Source organism: Girardinichthys multiradiatus, chromosome 6 (genome assembly GCF_021462225.1).
Source record: "Girardinichthys multiradiatus isolate DD_20200921_A chromosome 6, DD_fGirMul_XY1, whole genome shotgun sequence".
NCBI lineage: Eukaryota > Metazoa > Chordata > Actinopteri > Cyprinodontiformes > Goodeidae > Girardinichthys > Girardinichthys multiradiatus.
In genome coordinates, this window is record NC_061799.1 from 25,999,742 (window position 1) to 26,026,459 (window position 26,718).

The 26,718-nt window shown below is 40.9% G+C and overlaps 2 protein-coding genes across 2 annotated transcripts in view; both read left to right on the forward strand.

Annotated features, from left to right (window-relative positions):
• LOC124869516 (phosphatase and actin regulator 1-like) overlaps positions 1 to 3,908 on the forward strand; it is a 66,139-nt gene extending 62,231 nt beyond the window's left edge. The window contains exon 12 of the mRNA XM_047367398.1: positions 1,670 to 3,908. Within this exon, the coding sequence (XP_047223354.1) occupies positions 1,670 to 1,685 (16 nt within the window). The 3' untranslated portion in view covers positions 1,686 to 3,908. The remainder of the gene's footprint in view (positions 1 to 1,669) is intronic.
• Positions 3,909 to 8,583: 4,675 nt separating this feature from the next.
• Positions 8,584 to 26,718, forward strand: part of phlpp1 (PH domain and leucine rich repeat protein phosphatase 1) — a 65,916-nt gene continuing 47,781 nt past the window's right edge. The window contains exon 1 of the mRNA XM_047368132.1: positions 8,584 to 10,852. Within this exon, the coding sequence (XP_047224088.1) occupies positions 9,250 to 10,852 (1,603 nt within the window). The 5' untranslated portion in view covers positions 8,584 to 9,249. The remainder of the gene's footprint in view (positions 10,853 to 26,718) is intronic.

Sequence of the window (26,718 nt, forward strand, 5' to 3'; positions counted from 1 at the left end):
TTTAATGGGAGGGACGGACACAAAGTTGTGCTTAATAGCGAAGTACAAAGAAAAGTATACACTGCGGTCAAAATTCTTTTCAAATACAAATCTGAAAAATATGGTGTGCATTTGTATTCAGCCATTATACTCTGAAAGCCCTAAATAAGATCTAGTGCAGCCAGTTTCTTTCAGCAGTCACCCAGTTGGTAAATAGTCCACCTGTGTGTGATTTATCCTCAGTATAAATCCAGCTATTCTGTGAAGGTTTGTTAAGGAAAATTAGAGCGTAAATGGCATCATGAAAACCAAAGAACAAATCAGACAGGTCAGAAATAACGTTGTGGAGAGGTTTGATGCTGGATTTGGTTGCAAAACCATCTCCATAGCTCTGGACATTCTTACGGAGCAATGTTTGTTTTCTATAATCCGTCCAAATAAACCTACTGCCTTGGCAAGAAGAGCATTAATCAGAGAAGCAACCATGGGGTTAAGGTGACTCTGAAGGGGCTTCAGAGATCCACATCTCAGATGGGAAAATCTGTTGACAGAACTATTGGTTGTGAAATTCACAAAGCTGTCCTTTTTGGAAGAGGGGCAAGAAGAAAGCTGCTGTTAAAGGAAAGCCATAAGAAGTCCCATGTGCAGCTTACCAGAAGCCATGCAGGGGACACGGCAAACATGCGGGAGAAGGTGTTTTTTTTTATAGATGAGACCAACCAGGTTTGAACCAGTATATGGGGATGCTTTTCTTCAGCAGGGTCAGAAAAGCTAAACAGAGTTGATTGGAAGACAGCTGAAGAACAATACACGGCAGTCCTGGGAGAAAACGCTTTTGGCAGTGGTCTTTAGTTGCCTCTAACAGAAGGCCAGAGCTACAGTGAAATGGATTAGAACAATGCACATTCATATTATAGAGGCCCAGTCAAAGTCCAGCCCTAAATCCAATAATCCCAGGCAACATTTGCTGTTAAATGATGCTCTTCATCCAATCTGACTGAGCTTGAGCTAGACTATACTGCCAAAAGTATTTGTTTGTCCACTTTTATATGTACATGAACTTTGATGACCTCCTATTCTTAATCTATAAGGTCCAATTTGATGATGGACCCACCATTGCCAGCAATAGCAACTTTAACTTTTCTGTAAACTTCTTCCACAAGGTTTAATAGGATGGTCGTAGTTAGATGAGAAAACCAGAATTGCAGCCTCCACTCTTGTTCATCCCAAAGGTGTTCAGGAAGGTTGAGGTCAGGACTCTGTGCAGCCCAGTCAAGTTTCTTCACGTCAAACGTTATTCACCTGCAGCCATGGAAGTAATTGTAACACTGTCATTCATTGATTTGGTGGTGAGACCCAAAACTTTTGGCAATATAGTGTATATTGCAAATGAAAATATACATAAATATTTGTTTCAAAATGTGGAAAGCTGTTAGAGACATACTCAAAAAAACTTGAAGCTGAAGGAGGTTCTACAAAGTATTGAGTGACGATGGCTGGATACAAATGCATGCCCCAGTTTTCACATTATAATTTGTTTGAGAAACAAATTTGAAAACTGCCTAATTTTATTTCCACTATACATTTCAAATCCACCTAAAATACATTGAAGTTTGTAGTTTTGGTTCATGAAGTCAAGCCAAGTTTAATGAAATACCTAAATATATATATATATTTTTTTTTTTTTAAGGTTTCACAGACCATAGCAGACCACAACTGTCTCGAGCAATCCAGTCTGCTTCTCTGGAGGACCTCAAGTGCTGGACAGTAAAACAGTGCCGTCTCTTCAATAAGGCCATGTATTCTGAAATGCCTTTTCAGGATTTCCACATCTGAGTCAGCACTGCTCACCAAGATGCTGACAACCACTGTTCAGTCCCTTATAGTAGCACAAAACAACTCTAGGTAATGCACAACGCCCCTGTAAGGGGCTCATTCAACTGTCTCTTAAACCTCTCTGCTGAGCTCTCAGGCTGGTGCTCAGTGGCGTGGAAACTGGACAGCGGAAGAGTTCTTGTTTGCAGTTGATTGACACTTGTGGCAAACCTACTTGGGTTCATCAATAACACCAGTGGACCTGTCTCAGTGGACTTGTTTTTAATCCCTTTTTCTCTATTAGGCTGTCAGTAAGAACTCATTCAGCTCAACCCTGCTTAAGGATGGAAAGTTGATTCTTCTGATCTGATTTAAATCAGAAGAAGCTCCATCTTTACTGTACCTGCGGGGATTTTAGAAAGAAATATGAAGGAGGGAGAGCCTCCAGCATTAGAATCATGTGCATTTGTTTTTCTTTCTGCTTTTCTCAGACTACAGCGCCCTCTGGAGTTGTGTGAATCATATGTAGTCCTGATCCTGCTCCTCCATATGTGCAATTCTAAGTGTAACCAGCAATGCTGACATCTAATTTGCTAACTGTGAATTTGAGAGTCTGGAGAATTCCCGGACTTTCTTCAGATGTACATTTTGTTGATACTGAAGAAAGGTTTAATTTAAGGAAAAAAAATATTCATGCTTAAACATTTATTAATGTCTTATGCATTTAAAATGAAATTTGCAGCTCACCGAAGGTTTTTGCTTTTAGTGTGCAACAATCTTGTTTTTTTTATTTATCAGTTTTTATGGTTTTAGTAGAGGCACTTCGGCCATAAACACCTAATTTAAATGTTTTTATGCATTCCAGCGCTTTGAAGAAAGTATTAAGTGATTGCTTGCCACATTTCTGTTTTTTATAATTGTTATTTTTATGTGTACTGTTACTAATGTATGTTTACTCTTGGCTCAAGATGTGCACTGTATTATACACTTTAATTTTATACTCATGTCCCTCAAGCTTTTAATTGAGCAATGTGTTTTTTGGGAGAAAAGGTTCTGGTGAATCCCCCCACCCCCCTTTTTGGTTTTTCTTTTTTTTTCTGTGCACATACTCGGTGCCTGTTTTTTGAGGTCTAACAGCTTGTTTTATATTGCCTCAGAGAGTTTGTGCAGCATTTTATTTCCTTTAAAGAGCCACCAAAAACTCTGCCTCGATAGCTTTACCAACACATTCGGACAAGGTGCGATGAAATTGTCATTGCTTATGATGCAACCTGAATTCAGCGTGACAGACACTGATTTTAGTGTGTTATCTAAGAGACCATTTTGAACATCTTTTACTGCTTAGGTAATTTGTACTGTTAAGGGTTTGGTTTATTTTTTTTCAGATGTGGCAAGTTAGTTTTGTTTTTCTGATAACTGATCCCCAAACCAGTATTCTACCACTCATACTTTATGTGCTCCTGTTTTTTTCTTTCTTAATATTTTGTGCTCTATTACTTTGGAAGTTACCAATGAAATTTCTTTGAGATGAAGAAATGCAGCAAAGATTTGAAGCTGATTCATCTGTCTGCAAAGGAACATGGGTTCTGTAGTATTTTAAAGATCTAAGTAGTGTTAGATGACCTGATGAAATATGGGGATGAAAAACATGACATTTCTTTGCACTGCATGTTTCTAATATGCCAGAAAAGGGGTGATCACAATCTAGATCAGTCATCACATTCTTCTAGCGTTACCCCTTAGTGGAAAGTACTCCGGATTTGATTAGGCCATCAAATCACAGACATTTAAGAGACATATGCAGTATTTTGTGTTAAACACACTTTCTGAAGAACTCTAGCTTGGTTCCGTTTTAAAAATAAAATACTCACAGGATCAGAACAATGGAGCATTATAGTAATGAACTTACACTATTTTCAACTTATATCATAACCTGAGCCAGTGAATTGAGCATGAGGTTTGGCATTTTGCTGGAATCAAGGAACATGATATCAGCAATAATCGGTTTCCTTTAACAAGTTGGCCGAGCGAATGAAAGTAGTCCTTTTATTTCTGAAATGCAGAATACCATGTAAGGAACACATCATGCCAATTAAATTATATTTCTGAATGCATTTAAATTGTGCGACTCATTATTTCTAAGATCTTTAAAAACCTTCACTTTATGTCCTTAAAAGGCTCTATAATCCATCATCCCAAATACCAATTGTGTGCAATATTTTATATACACCAATACTAATATTTGCAGGTAACATAAACCTATTGACCTAGATCAGATATTTACCTCAACATACAAATGCTGGCCTTTATGTGAAGCAATGTTTCCAATTTGAAAATTAAGAATGGACTCTTTTAAATCCAAAACGTGTGTCTACTATGGCTTTTGGCAATTGTGAACACTTGTCTGGCAGAATACCGTAGAATGTTTGGGCTATGAATAAAATAACACCTTACATTAAAAGAGATGAATTTAGATATTAAGAAGCATTGGTACATGTAACCAACTAAGCAGAATATTGACACATTAAACATTTTTTGCATCACAAATATTTACAATTCTTTACTGATTTAAACATGAGGCACACCAGAAATGTGGTACAGTTACAATCACAATACATCAGGTGTCAATGGCTTAAAACTAGGCTTTGGCCTTGCTACAGTTTTTACTCCTAGTTCAATGGAATGAATGTAAGGTTATTTGCTCTGGATACACTGCCTTGCAAATACTGTACATTCATACCACTTGAACTTTTTCATATTTTGCATGTTACAACCACGAACTTCAAGGCATTTTAGATAGATTTTTTGTGAATGAACAACACCATGTATTGCATAATTGTAAAGGAAAATGTGGAATATTTTTGTTTGTTTTTGTTTTTATTTTTATAAAAATGTGAAAAGTGTGACACACAAGTATTTAGCCCCTTTTACTCTTCTACTCCTAAACAAAATCCAATGCAACCAATTGTCATCAAAAGTCACATAATTAGTGAATTATGTGATATTTATTCCCAGTATAAAAGCAGCTGTTATGTGAATGCCTCATAGGTTTCCTAGAGAACATCAGTTCATAACCAGCATCATGGAAAACAAGGAACATGCCATACAAATCAGGAATAAAGTTGTGGAGACGTTTAATGCAGGGTTTGGTTTTAAAACCACATACAAGGCTCTGATCCTTTCATACAACACGGTTACATCTCGTTGTCGTCTTCTGCTTTATCGCGGGGGCAGCAGACTCAGCAGAGACGCCCAAACGTCCCTCTCCCCAGACACCTCCTCCAGCTCCTCCGGGGGGAGCCCAAGGCGTTCCCAGGCCATCCGAGAGACATAGTCCCTCCAGCGTGTCCTGGGCCGTCCCCTGGGCCTCCTCCCGGTGGGACGTGCCTGGAACACCTCCCGAGGAAGGCCTCCAGGAAGCATCCGGTATAGACGCCCCAGCCCACCTCTACTGGCTCCTCTCGAGGTGGAGGAGCAGCGGCTCTACTCCGAGCCCCTCCCGGATGGCCGAGCTCCTCACCCTATCTCTAAGGGAGTGCCCGGCCACCCAACAGAGGAAGCTCATTTCAGCCGCTTGTATCCAAGATCTCGTTCATAACTTTTATGGACAGGATTTCTAGGTGCAGCCAAGGGCCGGAGGGGGTCTGGTTTGGGGACCAGAGGATTTTGTCTCTTCTTTTTGCAGATGATGGGGTCCTGCTGGCCCCCTCTAGCCAAGACCTACAGCATGCACTGGGCTGGTTCGCAGCCGAATGTGAAGCGGCTGGGATAAAGATCAGCTCCTCCAAGTCTGAGGCCATGGTTCTCGACTGGAAAAGGGTGGCTTGTCCTCTTCAGGTTGGAGGGGAGTTCCTGCCTCAAGTGGAGGAGTTCAAGTATCTCGGGGTCTTGTTCACGAGTGAAGGAAGAATGGAGCGGGAGATTGACAGACGGATCGGTGCGGCTGCCACAGTAATGGGGGTGCTGTGCTGGTCCGTTGTGGTGAAGAGAGAGCTGAGCCGAAAAGCGAAGCTCTCGATTTACCGGTCGGTCTACATTCCTACCCTCACCTATGGCCATGAACTTTGGGTCATGACCGAAAGAACGAGATCCCGGATACAAGCGGCAAACTCCCATGAACCCTACGGGGTACTCAAGGGTTCATGGGAGTTTGCCCAACCGGTCCACATGTGTTTTGTGGACCTGGAGAAGGCATTCAACTGTGTCCCTCGTGATGCCCTGTGTGGGGGGTGCTCCAGGAGTATGGAATCGGAGGCCCTTTACTAGGGGCCATCCGGTCCCTGTACGAGCAGGAGTTTGGTTCGCATTGCCGGCACTAAGTCGGACCTGTTCCCGGTGCATGTTGGACTCCGACAGGGCTACCCTTTGTCACGGTTACATCTATTATCTGAAAATGGAAACAATAACGTGTAACTGCATACTGACTAAGAAATTCTTGTCCACCTAAACTGACTTGCTGGACATGGAGAGAATTACTCAGAGAAGCAGCCAATAAGCCCGTACTAACCCTTGAGAAGTTGCCATGGTCCGCAGCAGGAATATGTTAATATGATGATTATTGGTTTTGTACTCCACAAATCTAGCCTTTATAGAAAAACGGTCTCTGTTAAAATAAAGTGTTAAGAAGTCATGTAGTCATGGGTGATGTGCTGTGTCTAGAAAACACCCTCTGCATGGTGAAACATGTTGGTGGCAACATTATGCTGGTGAGAGTTTATGGGAAAGATGAAAGGAGCAAAATACAGGCTATTATTAAAGAAGCCCTTTTAGAGGGGGGTCTGAATGAAAACCATGAATTATTTTCCTTCCACTTAATAAGGTCACAGAAAATTAAACAAAAATTCAAGAGGAATATATTTGCAACACACAGTACAAGAACAACCTTTCATAATTGCTTCTCTCCTTCTCTCCATAAGCTAGGAAAACATAACCGGTCAAAAATGATATGTTGCAATTATGCAGAAACCTTTCTTTAGCCTTCCTGAACAGGTGAACTCACCACAGTGAGAATACAGGGGTTGGACAATGAAACTGAAACACCTGGTTTTAGACCACAATAATTTATTAGTATGGTGTATGGCCTCCTTTTACAGTCAATACAGCATCAATTCGTCTTGGGAATGACATATACAAGTCCTGCACAGTGGTCAGAGGGATTTTAAGCCATTCTTCTTGCAGGATAGTGGCCCGGTCACTACGTGATACTGGTGGAGGAAAATGTTTCCTGACTCGCTCCTCCAAAACACCCCAAAGTGGCTCAATAATATTTAGATCTGGTGACTGTGCAGGCCATGGGAGATGTTCAACTTCACTTTCATGTTCATCAAACCAATCTTTCACCAGTCTTGCTGTGTGTATTGGTGCATTGTCATCCTGATACACAGCACCTCCTTCAGGATACAATGTTTGAACCATTGGATGCACATGGTCCTCAAGAATGGTTCAGTAGTCCTTGGCAGTGACGTGCCCATCTAGCACAAGTATTGGACCAAGGGAATGCCCCCCAAGCGTCACTCTGGGCATGCAACAGTCTGGGTGGTATGCTTCTTTGGGGCTTCTCCACACCGTAACTCTCCCGGATGTGGGGAAAACAGTAAAGGTGGACTCATCAGAGAACAATACATGTTTCACATTGTCCACAGCCCAAGATTTGCGCTCCTTGCACCATTGAAACCGACGTTGGCATTGGCATGAGTGACCAAAGGTTTGGCTATAGCAGCCCGGCCGTGTATATTGACCCTGTGGAGCTCCAGACGGACAGTTCTGGTGGAAACAGGAGAGTTGAGGTGCACATTTAATTCTGCCGTGATTTGGGCAGCCGTGGTTTTATGTTTTTTGGGTACAATCCGGGTTAGCACCCAAACATCCCTTTCAGACAGCTTCCTCTTGCGTCCACAGTTAATCCTGTTGGATGTGGGTCGTCCTTCTTGGTGGTATGATGACATTACCCTGGATACCGTGGCTCTTAATACATCACAAAGACTTGCTGTCTTAGTCACAGATGCGCCAGCAAGACGTGCACCAACAATTTGTCCTCTTTTGAACTCTGGTATGTCACCCATAATGTTGTGTGCATTTCAATATTTTGAGCAAAACTGTGCTCTTACCCTGCTAATTGAACCTTCACACTCTGCTCTTACTGGTGCAATGTGCAATCAATGAAGACTGGCTACCAGGCTGGTCCAATTTAGCCATGAAACCTCCCACACTAACATGACAGGTGTTTCAGTTTCATTGTCCAACCCCTGTATTTCTCTATCTCTAGATATATTTCTGGTCAATTAAATAGAACACTGAAACAATGAAAGGTTACCAAGGTAATAATCTCTTTGAAAATGTTTTTTCAAACTTTCCCAGAAATATCTACTTTAAAATAATCTAATATGGTGACACACGAAGCGACTTGAAAATATTGGGGTTTTTTTTGTTTGTTTTTAGCAAGATAAACAAATCGACCAATGGAAACCATAGTAAAAAAAACCATTTCTGATATTTTCAAAACTTTTTTTTTTTTAGCGAATTTTAGAGAAAAAATACGATCCTCCACTAGATGGCAACAAATACAACAAAATGAGAGCGAGTACTTTGAGCCGTAGCGGCCTTGTGAAATGGCGTCCTGATGAGATGGTGCCGAAGTAGTTTCCCTCGCCACCACTAGTCGCAAGTAACCACACACAACCAAGTTTATTTAAGCCATCGACTCGAAGGTAATTTAGTTGTAATACAAAGAACTGAACAGGCTGTTTTAGTTAGTTGAGAGTTCGTTTTTTTTCATACGTTCAACAGTTTAATATAAAGCTACTCATTTTCGGCATTCTAGTATTTTTAATTTCATTACAACCAGATCACATTAAACAAGTACAGAAAACCATAGCATACAGATTCCCGTGGTTAACGAGAAACATTTATAGGAGCTATGTTTACGCCTCTCGACAGTTCACCGCCCTGTTCAATTGAAACAGAACTAATGGATTGTGGGAAATGTATTTCTTGCGTCTTTTCTCCCAAGTAGAACCATAGAATACTCCTTGGGGCGAACACATTTCCCAGAATTCCCTGCGTTGTTGCTAGCGACCCCATCTTGTGCCTTCCTCATGAATATATATCAGCCAGTATTTGCGTAGGAGGTCTGCCGACGTTCATTTCATATTCTAGCACTGTATTATGGTACAGTCACGTCTCCGCCCCGATCTACCACCCTTAGCGCCCTGCCTCTTCCCAGCGGATTTAATCGGGTGAAATGTTTTTTTTTTTTGGAAGCCGCGGAGAACACTTCGACGAGAAAAAGAAGGCGAGAAGTGAATGACAACTAAGGGCATAACTCGGCAACGCCACCTAGTTGGCGGACGTTTATCAGTTGGGAACATTTTAAGGCTTTTAAATGTAGGGTGTTTCAGCAATAACCTACTGCGCAGCGCTATTTATTAAGTGCGGGGGTACTTTTCTCTGGCAGAGATGGAAAGTGTGCAGGATGTCGCCGAGGATGCACCGTCAGATGGAGGCGCGACCAAGTTAATGAAGAAGCCCAGCGGACCTTCTGTCGCCCGGGGGATTCCAGCGGATGATAGTGGTGGACGGTCGGCACCCTCCCGCGCTGAGACGAAGAACGGCAATAGCCTATCTCATTCCGCCTCCATGCCGGCGTCTAGTGCGTCAAACCGAGCCGTGGCGTCTAATGGCCGGGGCTCGGCCAGCAACTCCAGCTCCCTCCTGTTGAGACGGCGGCGCTTGAAGAGGAACCTCTCCACCGTAGCTGCAGGAACGACTACCGCCGCCACCTCAGCTGTCACTGCGAAGATGAGCTCGGCCCTGTCCTCCGCGTCCCTTCACACCCGAAGTCTGGACAGGAAGACTCTGCTGAAGCACCGGCTGAACCTGCAGCTGCAGCCAGCGGATTGCGAGTGGGTGAGAGCGGATCTGCACCGGGGCTGCATTCACGTACACGACAGGCTGTCGTCCTCATATCCCAGGCCAGTCCTTTGCACTATGGACAACACAGCCGGCGAGGTGGCGCTCCGTTTGAGTAAACTCTGCAGCCAGTCGAGCTCCGTCATACGCATTTTTTGTAAAGATAGCTCCAAGACTGACCAAAATGGCAACTGCAATGTCAAGTGCGAATTTAATGACGATCCCCGCCAAACGAAAGACGGTTCACTTATAAAGTGCGACCAGCAGACTTCCTTGGAATCCACAGACCTGAGTGGGCATCCCGGTGACAGATTGAGGCTGCTACTTATGGAGAATGCAGATAACAGGCAAAAGCAACAGGAAGTTGATGGGAAACTTTTCACCCCAGAATCAGAGTCACAAGATAACATAACCTGCTCGCTGTCAGACCTAAACTCCAATATGGGCATCCCTAATGATGACGATTCGGAGCACAGGAATGGCGTAGACAGCTACGGATTAAACTCGGGCTCAGATGTGGAGAGCAGTGCGTTTGATGACCTGAGCTCAGGGGCCCGGCTCAGTGAGCACAGAGACTCTCTGAGTGATGACATGATCCTGGGAACAGAAGCATCCATCCTCAGCCCCTCATTTGACAGTGCCACAGAGGGCCATGACTTGTATGGAAGTTCCTCAGATGAGCTGGAGCTCGATTGTCCTGTGTCTGGCTTAGGCATGGACCACAACAATGGCATCTCAGCTGTCACTGCAAGCTACAAGCAGCTCAGCATGGGGCATTTAAATGACATGACAAAAAACATGGGCCCCGATAGCAGACTCAACCCACACAGTTTGGGCAGCCTGCCACCCAGCATTAGTGCCGGCTCATTGTCCAGACTCTGCTCCACAGATATTACACCTGACATCCAAGACTATGGGCAAGGTGCTGTAAAACAGGAGCCAACGGCACTCCAAAATGGAGATTCTAGTGATTCCAGCCCCACACTGTACGTTCAGCTGCATGGTGAGGCTGTGAGGAGGCTAAGTCCAGATGAGAGGCCTCTACAGATCCAGAATGAATTTCTGTTTAAGCTTGGATTTAAGGACCCTTGGAGAGTTCAAGAAGAAGGGCTCAACACAGAAATTGGCTCCTTGTTACGCTTTTATGCAGGTAAATTTCCACACATCATGTTTCTGCTTGACCTCAAGCCTGTTGAGGATGTATGTTTTTCATGGCACTTAAAGTTGCAGTGTTTATAACTTATTGTTAACATGTATAAGACTGAGACAGGGGCACATTACGGTAATGATTTCTCAGGGGGCCTGAGGTGGCCCTACAAAGTGACAAGAGTCATGCTACAACATTGCTTTAAATTAGAGGTGCACAAATCACGCTTTTGCTGGCTAATGCCAATTTCTATTCTTTTTTTGTTGCTGTTGTTGTCGAGATCTGACCTGCTGATTCAGATTTTGACGGATTCAGAATTTTAAAAATATTCTAAAGACTACAAAAGTAAAAGAGAATGTGCGGCAGATTGCTTTATAGAGACAGGAGTTTTGTATCCAAAAAAAAATGTAAGAATTACAAGATTATCTCTATTAATATATCAAAGCATATGTACATGACTTTTATCTGATTTGTATTAAACCCGAGCGTGCATTGAAGTATACGGTCTTGTTTGATGGTGGGAGATCGGTGCATTTAATAAATACAAAGTAAAGAAAAAAATATAACTTTTCAGTACTTGACCTGATGATTACTGATCAGAGAATGGGTAATATTGGCCAATTCCAACCTCTGGCTGACCTATCGGTGCTTCACTACTTAAGATGGACATTATTAATACTTCTTAGGCTGACCTTGCTTGCTTTTTATGTCACAAGTGAGATTGTGACGCAAGGTTTTTAGCACTTGTCCAAATCTATCTTGCCCCAGGGACATCCTTTCATTAATCCACTTATTTATTTTATGTTTCTTCCGGCTTTAACTGTCTTTGTTGGACTGCAGCAGCCCACTTTGCTCCCATGGACATGCATGACACTGCCACAAAAGCATTCAGCAGAACTTATGGTGTGCAGACATAAGGGGCCCTTTCCGGCTTTTGGCCCATTATCATCCAAATGAAAGGCTGGATGCCTTTGTGGTTGGATGGAGAATAGCGGTGGGAGTGGTATGGCCTGGGAGGACCATAAACCCCCTCTGTGGACTCTGTGAGTTTAAGTCATTGAGATGCTGCGCCGTGCCTGTCCTATTGGCATCCAGTACGGCTACTGTCACACTTACTGCCTGCCAAGCTGAATTAACGTCCTGCTCCTCCGAAGCTTAGGAAGCCCCCTTTCTTCACCGGTATTACTATGGTTGTGGGCAGAGGAGCTGGGGGTGGCAGAAATGTGACTTTGGTAAAGATTTCGATGAGCATCTGTTGGCACTAAAGTTTGACATATTGAGAGCGGTAATTTAAAAATTGTCTCATGCTTTTGAGTTTACAATTGCACAGTTTACGACCTGTGGTGGTCCTCAAGCTTGCTTGCTGGTATGCAGGAATGACTTAATTAAGATGGCATCATACATGGGCTAAGTGAGCATCCATAGCTGGACTTATGCAGATGGTTGGGCATAAAAAAAAGACTAAAATGAACCTTACACAAGCCTCTGTAGCAAGATCAAACAATGCAGCAGGCAAAAGAAGCCTCGACGTTCATTTGAAGGCGACAGCTCTACATCCCATGTGAGACAGCTTAACAACGGTCACCTGAGCTAGCCCCCAGCTCTGCCTCACCCGAGAGCACCGCTCCAAACCCAGGCTGTTGTCTCTGTAATCGACCTAACTCCCCAGCACATGTGTGAAAGGACAATGAAAGTACTCTCAGGCACACAAGGGCTTGTCCTGTAAAGAGAAAGACGGGGCCAATGCCCATGTGTCACGTCCGTGTGCTGCTCTAGCATTTCTTTAAGCAGCTGAAACATGTGAGGAATGTACGCTGGCTTCTCTAGAATGCTAGGCACATCTGCTGAGCAGGAAGTGGAGGAAGGGGATTTTGGAGGCAGGGGTGCATGAGGGGGATAGTGTGCGGACACATGTTGAGCTTGTTTTGAATGGTTGGTCTGCACAGATAGGGAAGATAGGACCGGCCTCAGCTGACAGCACAGCTGCCCCAACTGTTGGTCCCCTGCCACTCTAAAGGCCTTTTTGTCAGCATGCCTGTGTATGTAGAGTGACCCTTGACATGGGAAGTCCAATATACAAACCATTCATTATTGCTTAGTTCCTTAACAACTGTACTATGCTAATTGTAGTGGTACATAGATACATTTTTTTAACAAGGCAGTATGCTGAGTTATGTTGCTAATATGAGTAACTGATAAGGTACTGCTTATGATTAGACGAGCAAAAAAATGATTTGAAGAGCCGGTTAATTCGAGCAGTTGCCAAGGTACATTATGCCAGATCGTCTGGACTATGCAAAGACCAGTTTGACTTAGAAGAGGTTAGGGCATGCTTCGAGTGAACCGATTCTGCAGAGGCCAGATGAAAAAGCACACTTTGCCCCTCACACACACTCGCACACACACACGTGTACAGAAGGTTGGCCAGATCAAAGGTGCCGCTGTCCTCTTTGGCAGGCCGATGAGGGATCCTTTCAGAATAGCCCACACAGGAGTCTCTTGTAATGCCTGGCCAGCTTTATTAAAGAAGAAAGAAGAAGAAAAATCTGTCAGTAAGACGGGATTAATAAAAAAGAAACAAATATTTAATTAGTTCACGCACATTGTGTTCCAGACAGGTGCAACAACAGTATGAAGTCAGGTTCTTCTGGAGATTTCATGTGTCTCTTTTTGTCAGTTATGGTTTAATTACCTATAGATGTAAAAACCTGCAGTAGATTCTGAGTTCACCAAGCAATGAAGGTACGTCCTGCTTGAATGGGTGTTTTCACTTACCCTGAGGGAGTTTTGTGAAAAAAAAAAGAACCAGATACTTTTTAAAATTTGTTTTAAAAGCTGTGCTTTTCCAATGTTATTTATTGCTGGATTACGTAAAAGTTTCTGCCAGCAGAACTCTTTGTTAAATAAGATTTGTTTTTATTATCATCAAACCTATACGAAACGCAAACCTGAAGATTAAATAGTGATCCTATAGTTTCAGAAATGATCTCCAGTTTTCACATTGCCATCCATCCATCCATCCATCCATCCATCCATCCATCCATCCATCCATCCATCCATCCATCATACACATTCCTCTGTTCCTACAAGGTCACCTGCCCCCGCGACCAAACGATCATGTTTTTTGTTTGTGAGAGGGAGCTGGCTTTGTTACAACCCAGTTCAAATAAAACTTTATGTAGAAGGCAAATGCAGAAGGTATTTGATCTCACATAAAGACTTACTTCCATAGTATTTAACATATAAAACAAATAAACATACATCAAATTTTTGTAAAGCTTTGACCTACTTGTGATTTTAGCATACTCCAATGTTTCTTTAAAAGTTATAATACAAGAAAATACAAGAAAAATAGCTTTATGCTATTGAGACAAAATAATTATAGAGTAGACACTTTAATTTGGCTTTAGCATCTTTTATTAGTGAATAGTGACACAGCAGTCTTTGTGTGTCAGTTTTAGAGACTGTAGACCCTTACCAGAAATCTGTTATTTTCAAAAGGTTGCTAATTTAGAAAGTTAAAGCATGCTCCATGGTAGTCAAAAATTGAAACCTCAATAGTATAAAACACCTTGTTTTTGTCATACCTTTTGCAACCTTCCTGTTATCTCTTGTTCTTACTCGCCTTCGCTTCCTAATAGCCTGAATCAACTGCCAACACGCCTCAGTGTCATAGAAAATGCATTATCTTCCTATGTTTATGTGCTTTTATGATTTTTAAACACTGATATGGAAATTCGAAACAGGTCTGAGTTTTTGGCATGACCTGGTTAATTGGGGTCAGGGGTAATCAGTCTGAAATTGCGTGACTTCATTCACCCGGCAACATTTTTCTACATTGTTACAAATTTGGCACAGATTGTTTTTCCAAGGGCCTTTGACAGAAAGCGCTCAACCCTACATCACGACTGTACATACAATTGTTTTTCGTATGCAAATAACTGAATTATTGTTAGTTTTTTTCAGTTTTTTGTGTGGAGTAAATGTTTTAATTTAACATCAATACTGTAGTTTAAATATATTATTATTTTATGTTATTATTATTATTATTTTTTTAAGGACATAGACTTTGTGAGTAGGATAGTTTCACTAGGAATAGCGCATGTTTTACATTTGTAATACTTTAAATTTAATGACTAATGGCATAGAATGACCTAGAAATGTATTAGGTAGCCTTTACTTTTTTTTTTTTTTTTTTATCAACGTTGATTCTAATTTTGTCATGTGTCACCTAATTTTCAGATAATTCCCAAGTTACTTTCACAGTTTACAAACTATGACTCTTCTTGTACGAGAAATGGATACGCTTTCTACCTGCTAAGACCTATTTATAGCGCTGAACCATGGTAGCAAAAATTACAGCTGTTAATAATTTTGAAGATTGGTTTTGTTCAAAATAACATTTATAGGGCATTATTTTTATTACATAAAAAATCTTTGCAAATGTTCTTGTCTTGAAATAAATACTTTAATGCTAGTTGGCTCACTGTTATTGAGCCTCTCACTCACCAAATCCCGACAATAACTCGAGTTTATTGCTTTGAGCTCAAGCCAAACTCTGCAACAAACATTTCCTGGAGCATCTGGGTTAACTCCAAATGCATTTTTGAATTACAAGAGTGTGATGTTTTACGAATCCAAACAGTATTTCTATCAAGTTTTTCACTCAAGGAACCAAGGAGAAGAGATGAGTAGTAAGTCAAGTCAAGTTTATTTATATAGCGCTTTTCAGCAACAAGGCACTCAAGGCGCTGTACATAAGGAAAAACATTACAATGATACAGAAAATCAAACAACAGAGGTAATAAAAAAAATAAATAAATAAAGAGAATAGAATGATGGATAAGAAAATGAAAGGAAAATTGGACTGAAAACGTAACTAATAATGTTTAGATAGCACAGTCAAAGGCCACTCTAAACAAATACGTTTTTAATCTTGATTTAGAGCAACTTAGGGTTTTGGCGCATTTACCGTTTTCTGGGAGTTTATTCCAGATTAGTGGAGCATAAGAACTAAAAGCTGCTTCTCCATGTTTGGTTCTGGTTCTGGTTCTGGGTGTGCAGAGTAGATTTGAGCCAGAAGACCTGAGAGGTCTGGGTGTTAGATACACTGACAACAATTCTGTGATGTATTTTGGTGCTAAGCCATTCAGTGATTTATAGACAGAAGTGTTTAAAAGTCTATTCTCTGAGCTACAGGGAGCCAGTGTGTAGGGACTTTAGAACCGGGCTGATGTGCTCCACTTTCTTAGTTCTAGTGAGGACGTGGGCCGCAGCGTTCTGGATCAACTGCGGCTGTCTGATCGACTTTTTAGGCAGACCTGTGAAGACACCGCTGCAGTAATTCTGATTCTGATTCTGATTCTGATCTAATCAATTCTACTAAAGAGGAACGCATGAATTAGTTTTTCAAGGTCCTGCTGAGACATTAGTCCTTTAATCCTGGAGATGTTCTTTAGGTGATAGAAGGCCGATCTTGTTACTGTCTTTATGTGCCTCTGAAGATTCAAGTCTGAGTCCATCACTACACCCAGGTTTCGAGCCTGACTGGTGGTTTCTAGATGTATTAACTGAAGCTGTGTGCTAACTTTTAAACGCTCTTCCTTTGGTCCAAAGATTATTACTTCAGTTTTGTTTTGATTCAGCTGAAGAAAATTTTGGCCCATCCATGCATTGATTTCTTCTAAGCATTTACCCTGGTGACATCGTAACGTATAGCTGTGTATCATCTGCATAGTTATGATAACTTACGTTGTTGTTTATTAAAATCTGAGTTAGGGGGAGCATGTAGATATTGAATAGGAGGGGCCCTAAGATGGACTCTTGGGGAACGTCACATGTGATTTTTGTGGTTTCTGATCTAAAGTTACCTACTGACACAAAAAAGTCCCTGTCCTTCAAGTAGGATTTAAACCAGTTGAGTGCTGTACCAGAAAGGCCGACCCAGTTTTCCAGGCGCTCTAATAAAATGGAGTGATCAACAGTGTCGAATGCTGCACTAAGGTCCAATAATATCAGCACTGTGGTTCTTCCACAGTCTGCATTTATACGGATGTCATTGAACACCTTGACAAGAGCAGTCTCTGTACTGTGGTGAGCAGGAAGCCTGACTGGAAGACATCGAAGCAGTTGGTCGTTGTTAGGAAGTTGTTTAACTCTTGAAACGCAGCTTTTTCAATAATCCTGCTGATGAAGGGGATGTTTGATATAGGCCTGTAGTTCTGTAGTAGCAGCTTGTCCAAGTTGATAATTGCTGTTTTTAGGGCCTGGGGGAAAACACCTGACAAAAGGGACAGGTTTATTCATTTTCAACATTTAACTTCTTTTGTCTTTATCACTAGAAACACCTGTTTTAGTTTATATATTTTAAGGGGAGCTAAAATCTAATTGCTCTAATACATGTACAATACCAAGATGATACATGAATTCTTTTATATATGGATTTGTAGCTTAAAATACTAATTCAAAGGAGAGACATATTTCATAAAATGCAGAAGAGTTGTCGAAGTAAATGTCAGCGTAACTGTTACAGACAAAGCCTGCTATATAAATATTAGTGTTCCATTCCTTAGCATATTTATTATTTTCAAAAACGGCAGTCATGAGACTTACTTGCGCTCATCTTTGTAAAACATCATTTCAGAACGCCATATTTCCCTTCTCACCCCTGGGACAGCCTGAGGAGGCAGCGACCAGTGGCGTGATGACTTAAAACGTCTCTTCGGGGTTTAAAGGCTTAATGAAGCTCCCAGCTTTCTCCAACAGGCTCTGTGGCAGCTATTAAGTGAAGTACCACTCACTGTGTCTTGTCTGTGCCACGTCGCTGCTTTTGTACAGTCAGCGTGCCAGATTGCTCCCACACTCACATGTTTTGCATTTCTACGAAAATAATTTTCAAATTCCAAATAACAGGCTTTAGAGTCTTTTTTTGTGTTGTTTGTTTTCATTTACTTCTTCAAGGGCTGCCATCCATTCTATTTAAATCCCCTCATTTTGTTTCATTTGTTTGAATTTTGGTATGTGGTAATTATTTATTGTAACTTCATAAAGTCTAATGTCTAGGTGTCACTTTTGCTTAGATTTATTACATTTGAATAATCATAGCATCCTTACTTATGTGAAGAACTGTGCAAAGATCTTTTGCAAATTGAGGCTGCCTCATCCATAGCTGTATCAAATGGCCTTTTTCAGTCATTATGTAATTTTGTAAGGAGATTTCACACTTTTCAGAGCTTAAGTCCAATATTTGATACTTATGTCACAATGCCTTGCTGAGAGGTTTTCTCACAGGCAAAGCAGCCAAAGAAAGCAATTTTTTTTTTCCTTTATTTCAAGACTTCTTATGTCCAAGTTGGCCAAATACAGGTCCTTCTAAAAATATTAGCATATTGTGATAAAGTTCATTATTTTCCATAATGTCATGATGAAAATTTAACATTCATATATTTTAGATTCATTGCACACTGACTGAAATATTTCAGGTCTTTTATTGTCTTAATATGGATGATATTGGCATACAGCTCATGAAAACCCAAAATTCCTATCTCAAACAATTAGCATATCATTAAAAGGGTCTCTAAACGAGCTATGAACCTAATCATCTGAATCAACGAGTTAACTCTAAACACCTGCAAAAGATTCCTGAGGCCTTTAAAACTCCCAGCCTGGTTCATCACTCAAAACCCCAATCATGGGTAAGACTGCCGACCTGACTGCTGTCCAGAAGGCCACTATTGACACCCTCAAGCAAGAGGGTAAGACACAGAAAGAAATTTCTGAACGAATAGGCTGTTCCCAGAGTGCTGTATCAAGGCACCTCAGTGGGAAGTCTGTGGGAAGGAAAAAGTGTGGCAGAAAACGCTGCACAACAAGAAGAGGTGACCGGACCCTGAGGAAGATTGTGGAGAAGGGCCGATTCCAGACTTTGGGGGACCTGCGGAAGCAGTGGACTGAGTCTGGAGTAGAAACATCCAGAGCCACCGTGCACAGGCGTGTGCAGGAAATGGGCTACAGGTGCCGCATTCCCCAGGTCAAGCCACTTTTGAACCGGAAACAGCGGCAGAAGCGCCTGACCTGGGCTACAGAGAAGCAGCACTTGACTGTTGCTCAGTCGTCCATAGTACTTTTTTCGGATGAAAGCAAATTCTGCATGTCATTCGGAAATCAAGGTGCCAGAGTCTGGAGGAAGACTGGGGAGAAGGAAATGCCAAAATGCCAGAAGTCCAGTGTCAAGTACCCACAGTCAGTGATGGTCTGGGGTGCCATGTCAGCTGCTGGTGTTGGTCCACTGTGTTTTATCAAGGGCAGGGTCAATGCAGCTTGCTATCAGGAGATTTTGGAGCACTTCATGCTTCCATCTGCTGAAAAGCTTTATGGAGATGAAGATTTCATTTTTTCAGCACGACCTGGCACCTGCTCACAGTGCCAAAACCACTGGTAAATGGTTTACTGACCATGGTATCACTGTGCTCAATTGGCCTGCCAACTCTCCTGACCTGAACCCCATAGAGAATCTGTGGGATATTGTGAAGAGAACGTTGAGAGACTCAAGACCCAACACTCTGGATGAGCTAAAGGCCACTATCGAAGCATCCTGGGCCTCCATAAGATCTCAGCAGTGCCACAGGCTTATTGCCTCCATGCCACGCCGCATTGAAGCAGTCATTTCTGCCAAAGGATTCCCGACCAAGTATTGAGTGCATAACTGTACATGATTATTTGAAGGTTGACGTTTTTTGTATTAAAAACACTTTTCTTTTATTGGTTGGATGAAATATGCTAATTTTGTGAGATAGGAATTTTGGGTTTTCATGAGCTGTATGCCACAATCATCCGTATTAAGACAATAAAAGACCTGAAATATTTCAGTTAGTGTGCAATGAATCTAAAATATATGAATGTTAAATTTTTATCATGACATTATGGAAAATAATGAACTTTATCACAATATGCTAATATTTTGAGAAGGACCTGTAGACCTCAGCCTTCAGCTGCACCTGTGTGTCTACTGAGTCAGACTTTGAGAGGATAGCGTTGTCAGCTTCTAGGTGTTGAAGCTAAGAGAACTCTTTATTGTCTAATATAGATTGCCTTTATTTCCGATGTCCCGTCCCTTCTCTCCTCTCTGACCAAATCTTCCTCCCTCTCTCAATTTCTCTCATGATCGATCCACCTCCCTCTCCCCTCGCTATCTTTTCTCTCATCTCCTCCTCCCTCACACTATCTGACAGATTGAATTTATCTTCCCATATCTCAAACCTTTCCTCTAGCCTATTGCTTTCCATTCCAAGATCTGCTGGTCGTCCTCATAAATGTCTTTAAAAACATTCATAAAGGTACAATTAAAAATAAGGCTTCAATACGAGCACAGTGGAGAGTGTCCGTTAGGTATGGGATGGAATGAGTAAAGTACCAGGGTTTTATAGTATTTACACAAAAAACTCTAAAATGATCTAATTGCATATATTAAGATCAGAAAAGCTATAATAATTCCTTCTGGTGCTAAAATGATATACCATTGATTCATGGATTTCCAATTATGTTATCTTTAATATTATATTTATTTTGATTTACATACATAGAATTCAGCAAAAAATACAATACGCACTTGCTAAGTTTAGCAGTAGTTCTCAAGTATTTATTACACTGAATATTATGCCTTCTTGTCGTTATGCTCTTTATACACATGTATAACATATTGATAGTAGCTGATTAATGTTTCAGTCTATTTGCTCAGGTAGCTAGCCTGTAGCCTGTTGCTTTACAGCCACCTTTAGTTTTAAATCAGCATTAACTTAAGATATAGTTCACCTTCTATGAAATAATTTCACATTCAATTTTTTCAGTTTATTTGGCTATTATACTGGATATTTTAACAAACCAACTTCAAACTTTAATTAAAAAAATAGCATGTCAAATTATTTCTACCTTTCTCATTAATCATTGGAGAAATCTTTATTGGCATTACAGCAACCAAAACCTTCTTATAATTGCCTACCAGCTTTTCACATGTCTCTCCTGGTATTTTTAAAGACTCATTTTTGGTGATGAGTTCCAAGTCTTTGCGGTTGGAAGGCCTCTTTGCCGTCACCCTAATCTTTCACTCTGCCAAACAGATTCTCTGTTGGACTCAAGTCAGAACTGTAGTCGGGCCACAAAATGTTAATATCGAAAGAAGAAACATGTTGGTGAAATTAATATACTACTTTACAGCAAACGTTTAGTAGGAGCATGCACATTTTTAGCCATAACTAAGTACCAAGGACCTGCACATTTGCCACATTGGTGTACATTGTTCATTACAACTAAAGTGTCTTGTACCAAGTAAATGACTAATTATTTAGAAAGTAGCCTCTGATTTAGTAATGCACAAATCACAAAATTAAGTCTCTGCACTTTGCAGAGTACATAATATTAATGTTATATTTGCAATATCAGCAGAATATCGTGTTTATGAGCCGCAAACATGTATGGAAAAAAATAAAGTGAGAACATTTAAAAAGGAATTTAACTAGATTCATGGCGATCTATGTTCTCAAGATGACTGCAGGGACTTTAGTCAATATATAAGGCAGCAAGCTTTTAAAAGACTTTTTGCTTTTGTGAAGTCCTGCGTTGTAATTCTAATTTTTGTTTTTTACGAGTTTGTACAGCTGTTAATGAGAAAATGCCCCTCTGGCTATTTACATCAATAAGAATGATGAGTGGCAGTCTTTTAGTTTTTTCAAGCTATGACTGTCTGGTTTTTTTTTTTTTGGTTTTTTGCAACATTTTCCCAAACAGCCGACTTTGTCTTTCTTGTAAGCAAGGAATAAGTGTAGTAACTTTCCTTCAGTCAGCTGACCAGCAGTGCGCATCAACAGGTGGGGGAAAAGCAGCCCCACATTACTATATGATCCAAAAAGCTAGATAGCATTAAATTGACTTTAAACTGCGGAAATGGGATGATGGAAATTTTAGGCTGTTTTGAAACCATAACTTTTTCAAATCCTGGTAAATCTTGATACCAGTTATTGACCAACAGCTAGTCCCCATATTTGCTGCTTTCCTTTTCAGGAGAAGTACTTGCATTAACATATAGCGGTGTGTGGAGCAGGGAAGTGAGTTAAATCATTTCCAATTTTTGGTTTTGCTAAAGATCTCCTTGCTTTGTGCTAAATAATTCTAGGCTAAACAAAATCATGCCAAGTAGGCACCTCTTAGACATGGAGCTAGGGAAGTTAGCTGGGAGGGGAAGTTATCTTGTGGGAGAATCCTGACCTCTCAGCTGTCTGTCAAGCTGCACTTGCCAACTGCTCCCCAAAACCCTCACATGATGGAACTTGTTGTTGCCCATCAGCAAAGGCGTTCTCCACGGTGAAAATCGACTGTCCTCGAGCTGAGCTCCAGCCACAGTTCTGACTGCATGCATGAGGGAGGATTAGAGGCAGGCCAGCGGGGGCTCACTATCCGCCGCTTTGATCAGCAGCAGCACAGCCTAATACCAGACAACATCTGCAACTCTCAGCATTAAAGGGGCCCAAAAATTCCGATTAGGGAACATGAGGCCTGCATGCCTGCTAGTGTACAGGACAGAAGTGTGTCAGTTCCTGGATGGGAGGTTTTTAAATACCACCACTCTACTGGTGCTTACGCTGATTTGTTTTACAAAGCCGGCATCTCTAGAGAGGGTCTTTGCGCTTTTGCTTCTTAGCGTTTCATTTTATTTAACATTCTCTGAGCAGCAGCAAAAAAAAAAAAAACCTGTATTTTCAATGTTTTGGACAGCTGTATTAAATATTTAGTCATCAGAGCCAAAAAGAAAAAAAAAGGTCTTGTCTTCTGTCAGACACAAAAGACGAGTTATTTGGTTGAGCAAACATGATTGTTAGTGAAGTGTGAGGAGACTGACGGTAACTCTTTGTTTGCATCATCCGGATAAAGCAAGATGAACTGTGTTTGGGTGGAGCCTGGGTTGTGTTCCTCATAAAAGGGGACATAGTCGTTAGTATTTACTGACCTAGTTTAAAGTTCATTTATATAGACTAATGATTCCTCATTGGCAAGTGAATGCAAGATAAAAGGGTTCAAATTAGCTGGCTTGGCCAATCTACGTAATCTACGTACTCTATAGCTGCAAAGAACTTTATTACACTTTGTATCCTTTAATTTCATAAATAAATCTTTATCATATAATTTGTTTTTCCATCTCTGATGTCTAATGATTAACTCTTAATAGAGATGTTGTTAAGATCCTCTAAAAGGTGAGGGAAGGCCGAGTTGAAGCCAGGAAATGCTCTACATTTGAAAGCAGTTTATATACAACAACAGCCTGCACTGCAAGATCTTAAAACAGTTGCTTAACCATGTGAGTGATATGCTTGTGGTTTCATTATCAACACAGACTCAACAAGTACATCATTTTCTAGTGCCCTTTTTGGTGCTACCATCGAATAAATATTTTTGGCAACCCTGTTCTTCAGATGGTTACACAAAAGGTATCAACTTGCCAGGGTCTGGTTAATGGTTTCACAAACTGTTTTCAGAATGAATGCAAGTCAGGTTCTCTACTCAGGTTGCAAGTCTACTGGCCGGTGCTTAAAAGACACTCGTATCTTGACAACGGTAGTTTAAAAATAGCATTGACTTAAAAAGAGCACACCATACACTGTAGCTGTCTTTGTTTTGTTTTTCGTGACAGCAAATGTTTCCAAATAGCTGAACGCCTTTCTTGTAATCAAGAGAGTGCAGCCTTCTTTCAGGCAGCTTTCAGGCAGCGTGCAGCAACATGATGGTGAAAGCCTTAGGTTACTTGCTGCTGGAGAAAAACAAGGTCGCTCCTACACTTTATCAGGCATTTTATTAAAAGGACTTTAAACCATAGACAAGGACATCATGTTTTTTTTAGATTAGATTTGGATTAAAATATGATTATTATTCCCCCATTTTTGGTCACTTTTGAGAGAATCAAAAAGTCCTCTGCAATACAACTCTTAAAGCTCTTATAAATTACATTTTGAGGACATGAAATCTGCAAAAATAAAGTGAGATCACACTTGGAGTCATCTGGTGGCTTTAAGCGGAGCATAACACATAATTAGCAGGTCACGGCAAGCAAAATATTTTTTGTCAGCTTATTATTGCTGTGAGAAAACGGTCACCCTTACATTTTTTACATAAAAGTATCCTTTTCCTAAAACCCTGTAAGTTACTCCCTAATTTTAAAGAGTTTTAAAACACTAAATGTATTCAAACAGCGTAAGAATGTAAGCAAGGCTGTTACGTCCTATTAAATGGGCACAGGGCTGCTCAATAGGTTGGTGTCAGCTTCAGAAAACACTCCTGGTGGTCACAATTATTAACATGGAAATTTGCTTGTTTCCTGCTGCAGCAGTTTGATAATTACCCAAGTTCTGGAAACAAAACTGTGACAGGCACCTGTTGTACCAGGAAGTATCCTGTCACTTTCCCTCACCATGTGCTTCTGCTTGCATAAGCTAGATCTTGTATGGCCCAGTTTCAGTTGTTTTATAAATACTGTATGTTTTCCCTCTTTTTTTATTACTTTGGGCCACTCACTGGTCCCTCTTGTTGAAAGATTTCTCTCTTTAGTTTTTCTCATTGCCACTCCCTTTTTTTTTTTTTACTTTTGCACCCCACCACCACCACCACCGACCCTCCTCCCACTTTTCCCTCAGTGCCACTTTGTTCACATGGCCCTTACATGTGACACAAAGCTGTGCCAGAACACCCCGGATGCCCGTCTCAGCTCTCCGAGGTTCCGGTCCTTGTTAAATTTTAAACAAAACAAAAGGAAAGAGAAGAAGGGAGAAAGGAAAGGAGGGGAAATGTGAGCACGTGGGGCCGGGGGAATGTGCAGAAACATCGCAACCTCATTCATTCATTTGCTCTGTCCCCCATGCATCATCAGGCAAGCATGGCACTTTGATTCGTGTGCTCTCTAGCAGCTCTCTCTCTCTTTGCTCTGCGAAAGTCCTGCTCTAGCTTCTGGTTGCTTCTGATTGTGGCCTTAACCACAGATACGCGTTTAATCAGACAGATGGGGTCTGATTAACTTGTGGGTTGTTCTCTGGTGCTATTTAAGAATAACTGCTTCTGTAGCTTATTTATGCATTGGCAGCTTTCTTTAAACCAGATGCACAAATACAAATATATCATTTCAGACAAATATAAAAGAAGTTTACTAATGTTTTTAAATACTAGGTATTCTCGTATCTTCTTTTTCTCACTAAACATTTTTACGGTCTTTAGCACGCTGAATGTCTGCACCATCTCTTTTGGTTAGTTGAAGCTACAGTCACAGGGTAAAGGAAAACACACAGAAACAAAAGTGAAGAAGGAGTGTATGTGAAGCCTAAAGTAGAGGTCCTGATTTACCAGCTGGTAGCACCACCTCAATCCGCAATACCCTGAAGTTGTCGTTTTCTCTATAAATGTATCATTCACTCGCATGACTTGTGGAGGAAGTTTGGCCCACTTTTCCTTTCAACACTGCTGTTCATTGAGGTTTGTGGGCATTTGTTTCCACGCAGCTCCTTTAAGGTTCTGTCTTGACTTTGACTAGGACACCGCAACACCTAGATTTCTTTCTTTTCAGCCACGTTGACAGTTATTGACCAGTTGGTATGAGGTGTTTGTGCTGACATGCTGTGTTTGGTTTTCGACTGACTCCAGAAGACACTGGTCCAGAAATTCTTTGGTTTATTCAAATGCATTTTTGCAAACTTAAGTCATGCTGCCATAATCCTTTGAGAGAAGAAGGCTTCTCCTGGCATCCATTCCGAACACCACTTTTTTCCAACTGTACTGTGATGAACTTTAAGATTTAACATGCTAACTGAGGTCTACAGAGTCTGTAATGAAGCTTGTGGATTTTTGGAAATGTTTTAATGCATTATGCAGCCAGATCTTTGGGTTAAGTTGCTGGGAACGTTCTCACCTAAGAAGAAAAGCAACTTTTCTAAGCTAATGTTTGTCAATGTAAAATTGTTACTTTGTCAAATTTGCTTTTATCATCCTTCCTAGATTGTTTGTCAATAATGACAGCTACTCTAAGCTCCTTGCTTATGTCTTTCCACTTTTGCATAATGTTGGTGGTCCCAGGTGCTATAGAACAGATCTGCCTCTGTTATACAAATAGAGGAGAATGGGTGTACTCAGTTTTTCAAATAAAGCTTCTCGATTTTTGCCTTCATGGTTTTTATTAAACTAATACAGTGTGGAATATGTTCTGTATCATTCCAGGCTTAAATAATTTTGGAGCCTGGTGAAAACCACGTGTTATAATGTAATACATAAATGTACCAAGGTTTTATTAATCTTTTTTTTTGTTTGTTTATGATATTGATCAGCAATAGATATAAAGGTTACCAAATGATGTACTTAAATGTGTCTAAAGGTCCTATCATTGTTGCTACACTGTTCTGATTCAAAGAAACCGTCCTGGTACTATGAATTATGCATTATATTTACAAACACGATTTGGTGGCAAGCTTCTAACAGCAGCTTTTATTGTCAGAGTTGTTTTGAATAGGATTGCTTCTCACCAGCTGGTCTGTAACTGACATTTTGTTTTATTAGTCAAAACTAAAACTGGAATTTCAAGACCTACTGTCTAAACGTTTTATAGCAGTTAGTTGAGTCGATGAAAATTACTTTTTGTCCTCCTTTAAGTTTGTTTAGCGAAAAACACAAATCAAATAGCCTGGGATCAAAATGGACAAATTTTCATTTGATTGGCAGGTTAAGGACTATAAACAATCTTGGGGAGTTCTGATATCAAATGGCACCAATGTTTCATACCCATATTCTCAAATCTGAGCAAAACAAGTTTAGACAGTGGCCTGAAGCAGGCTGCAGCATTTTGTTTA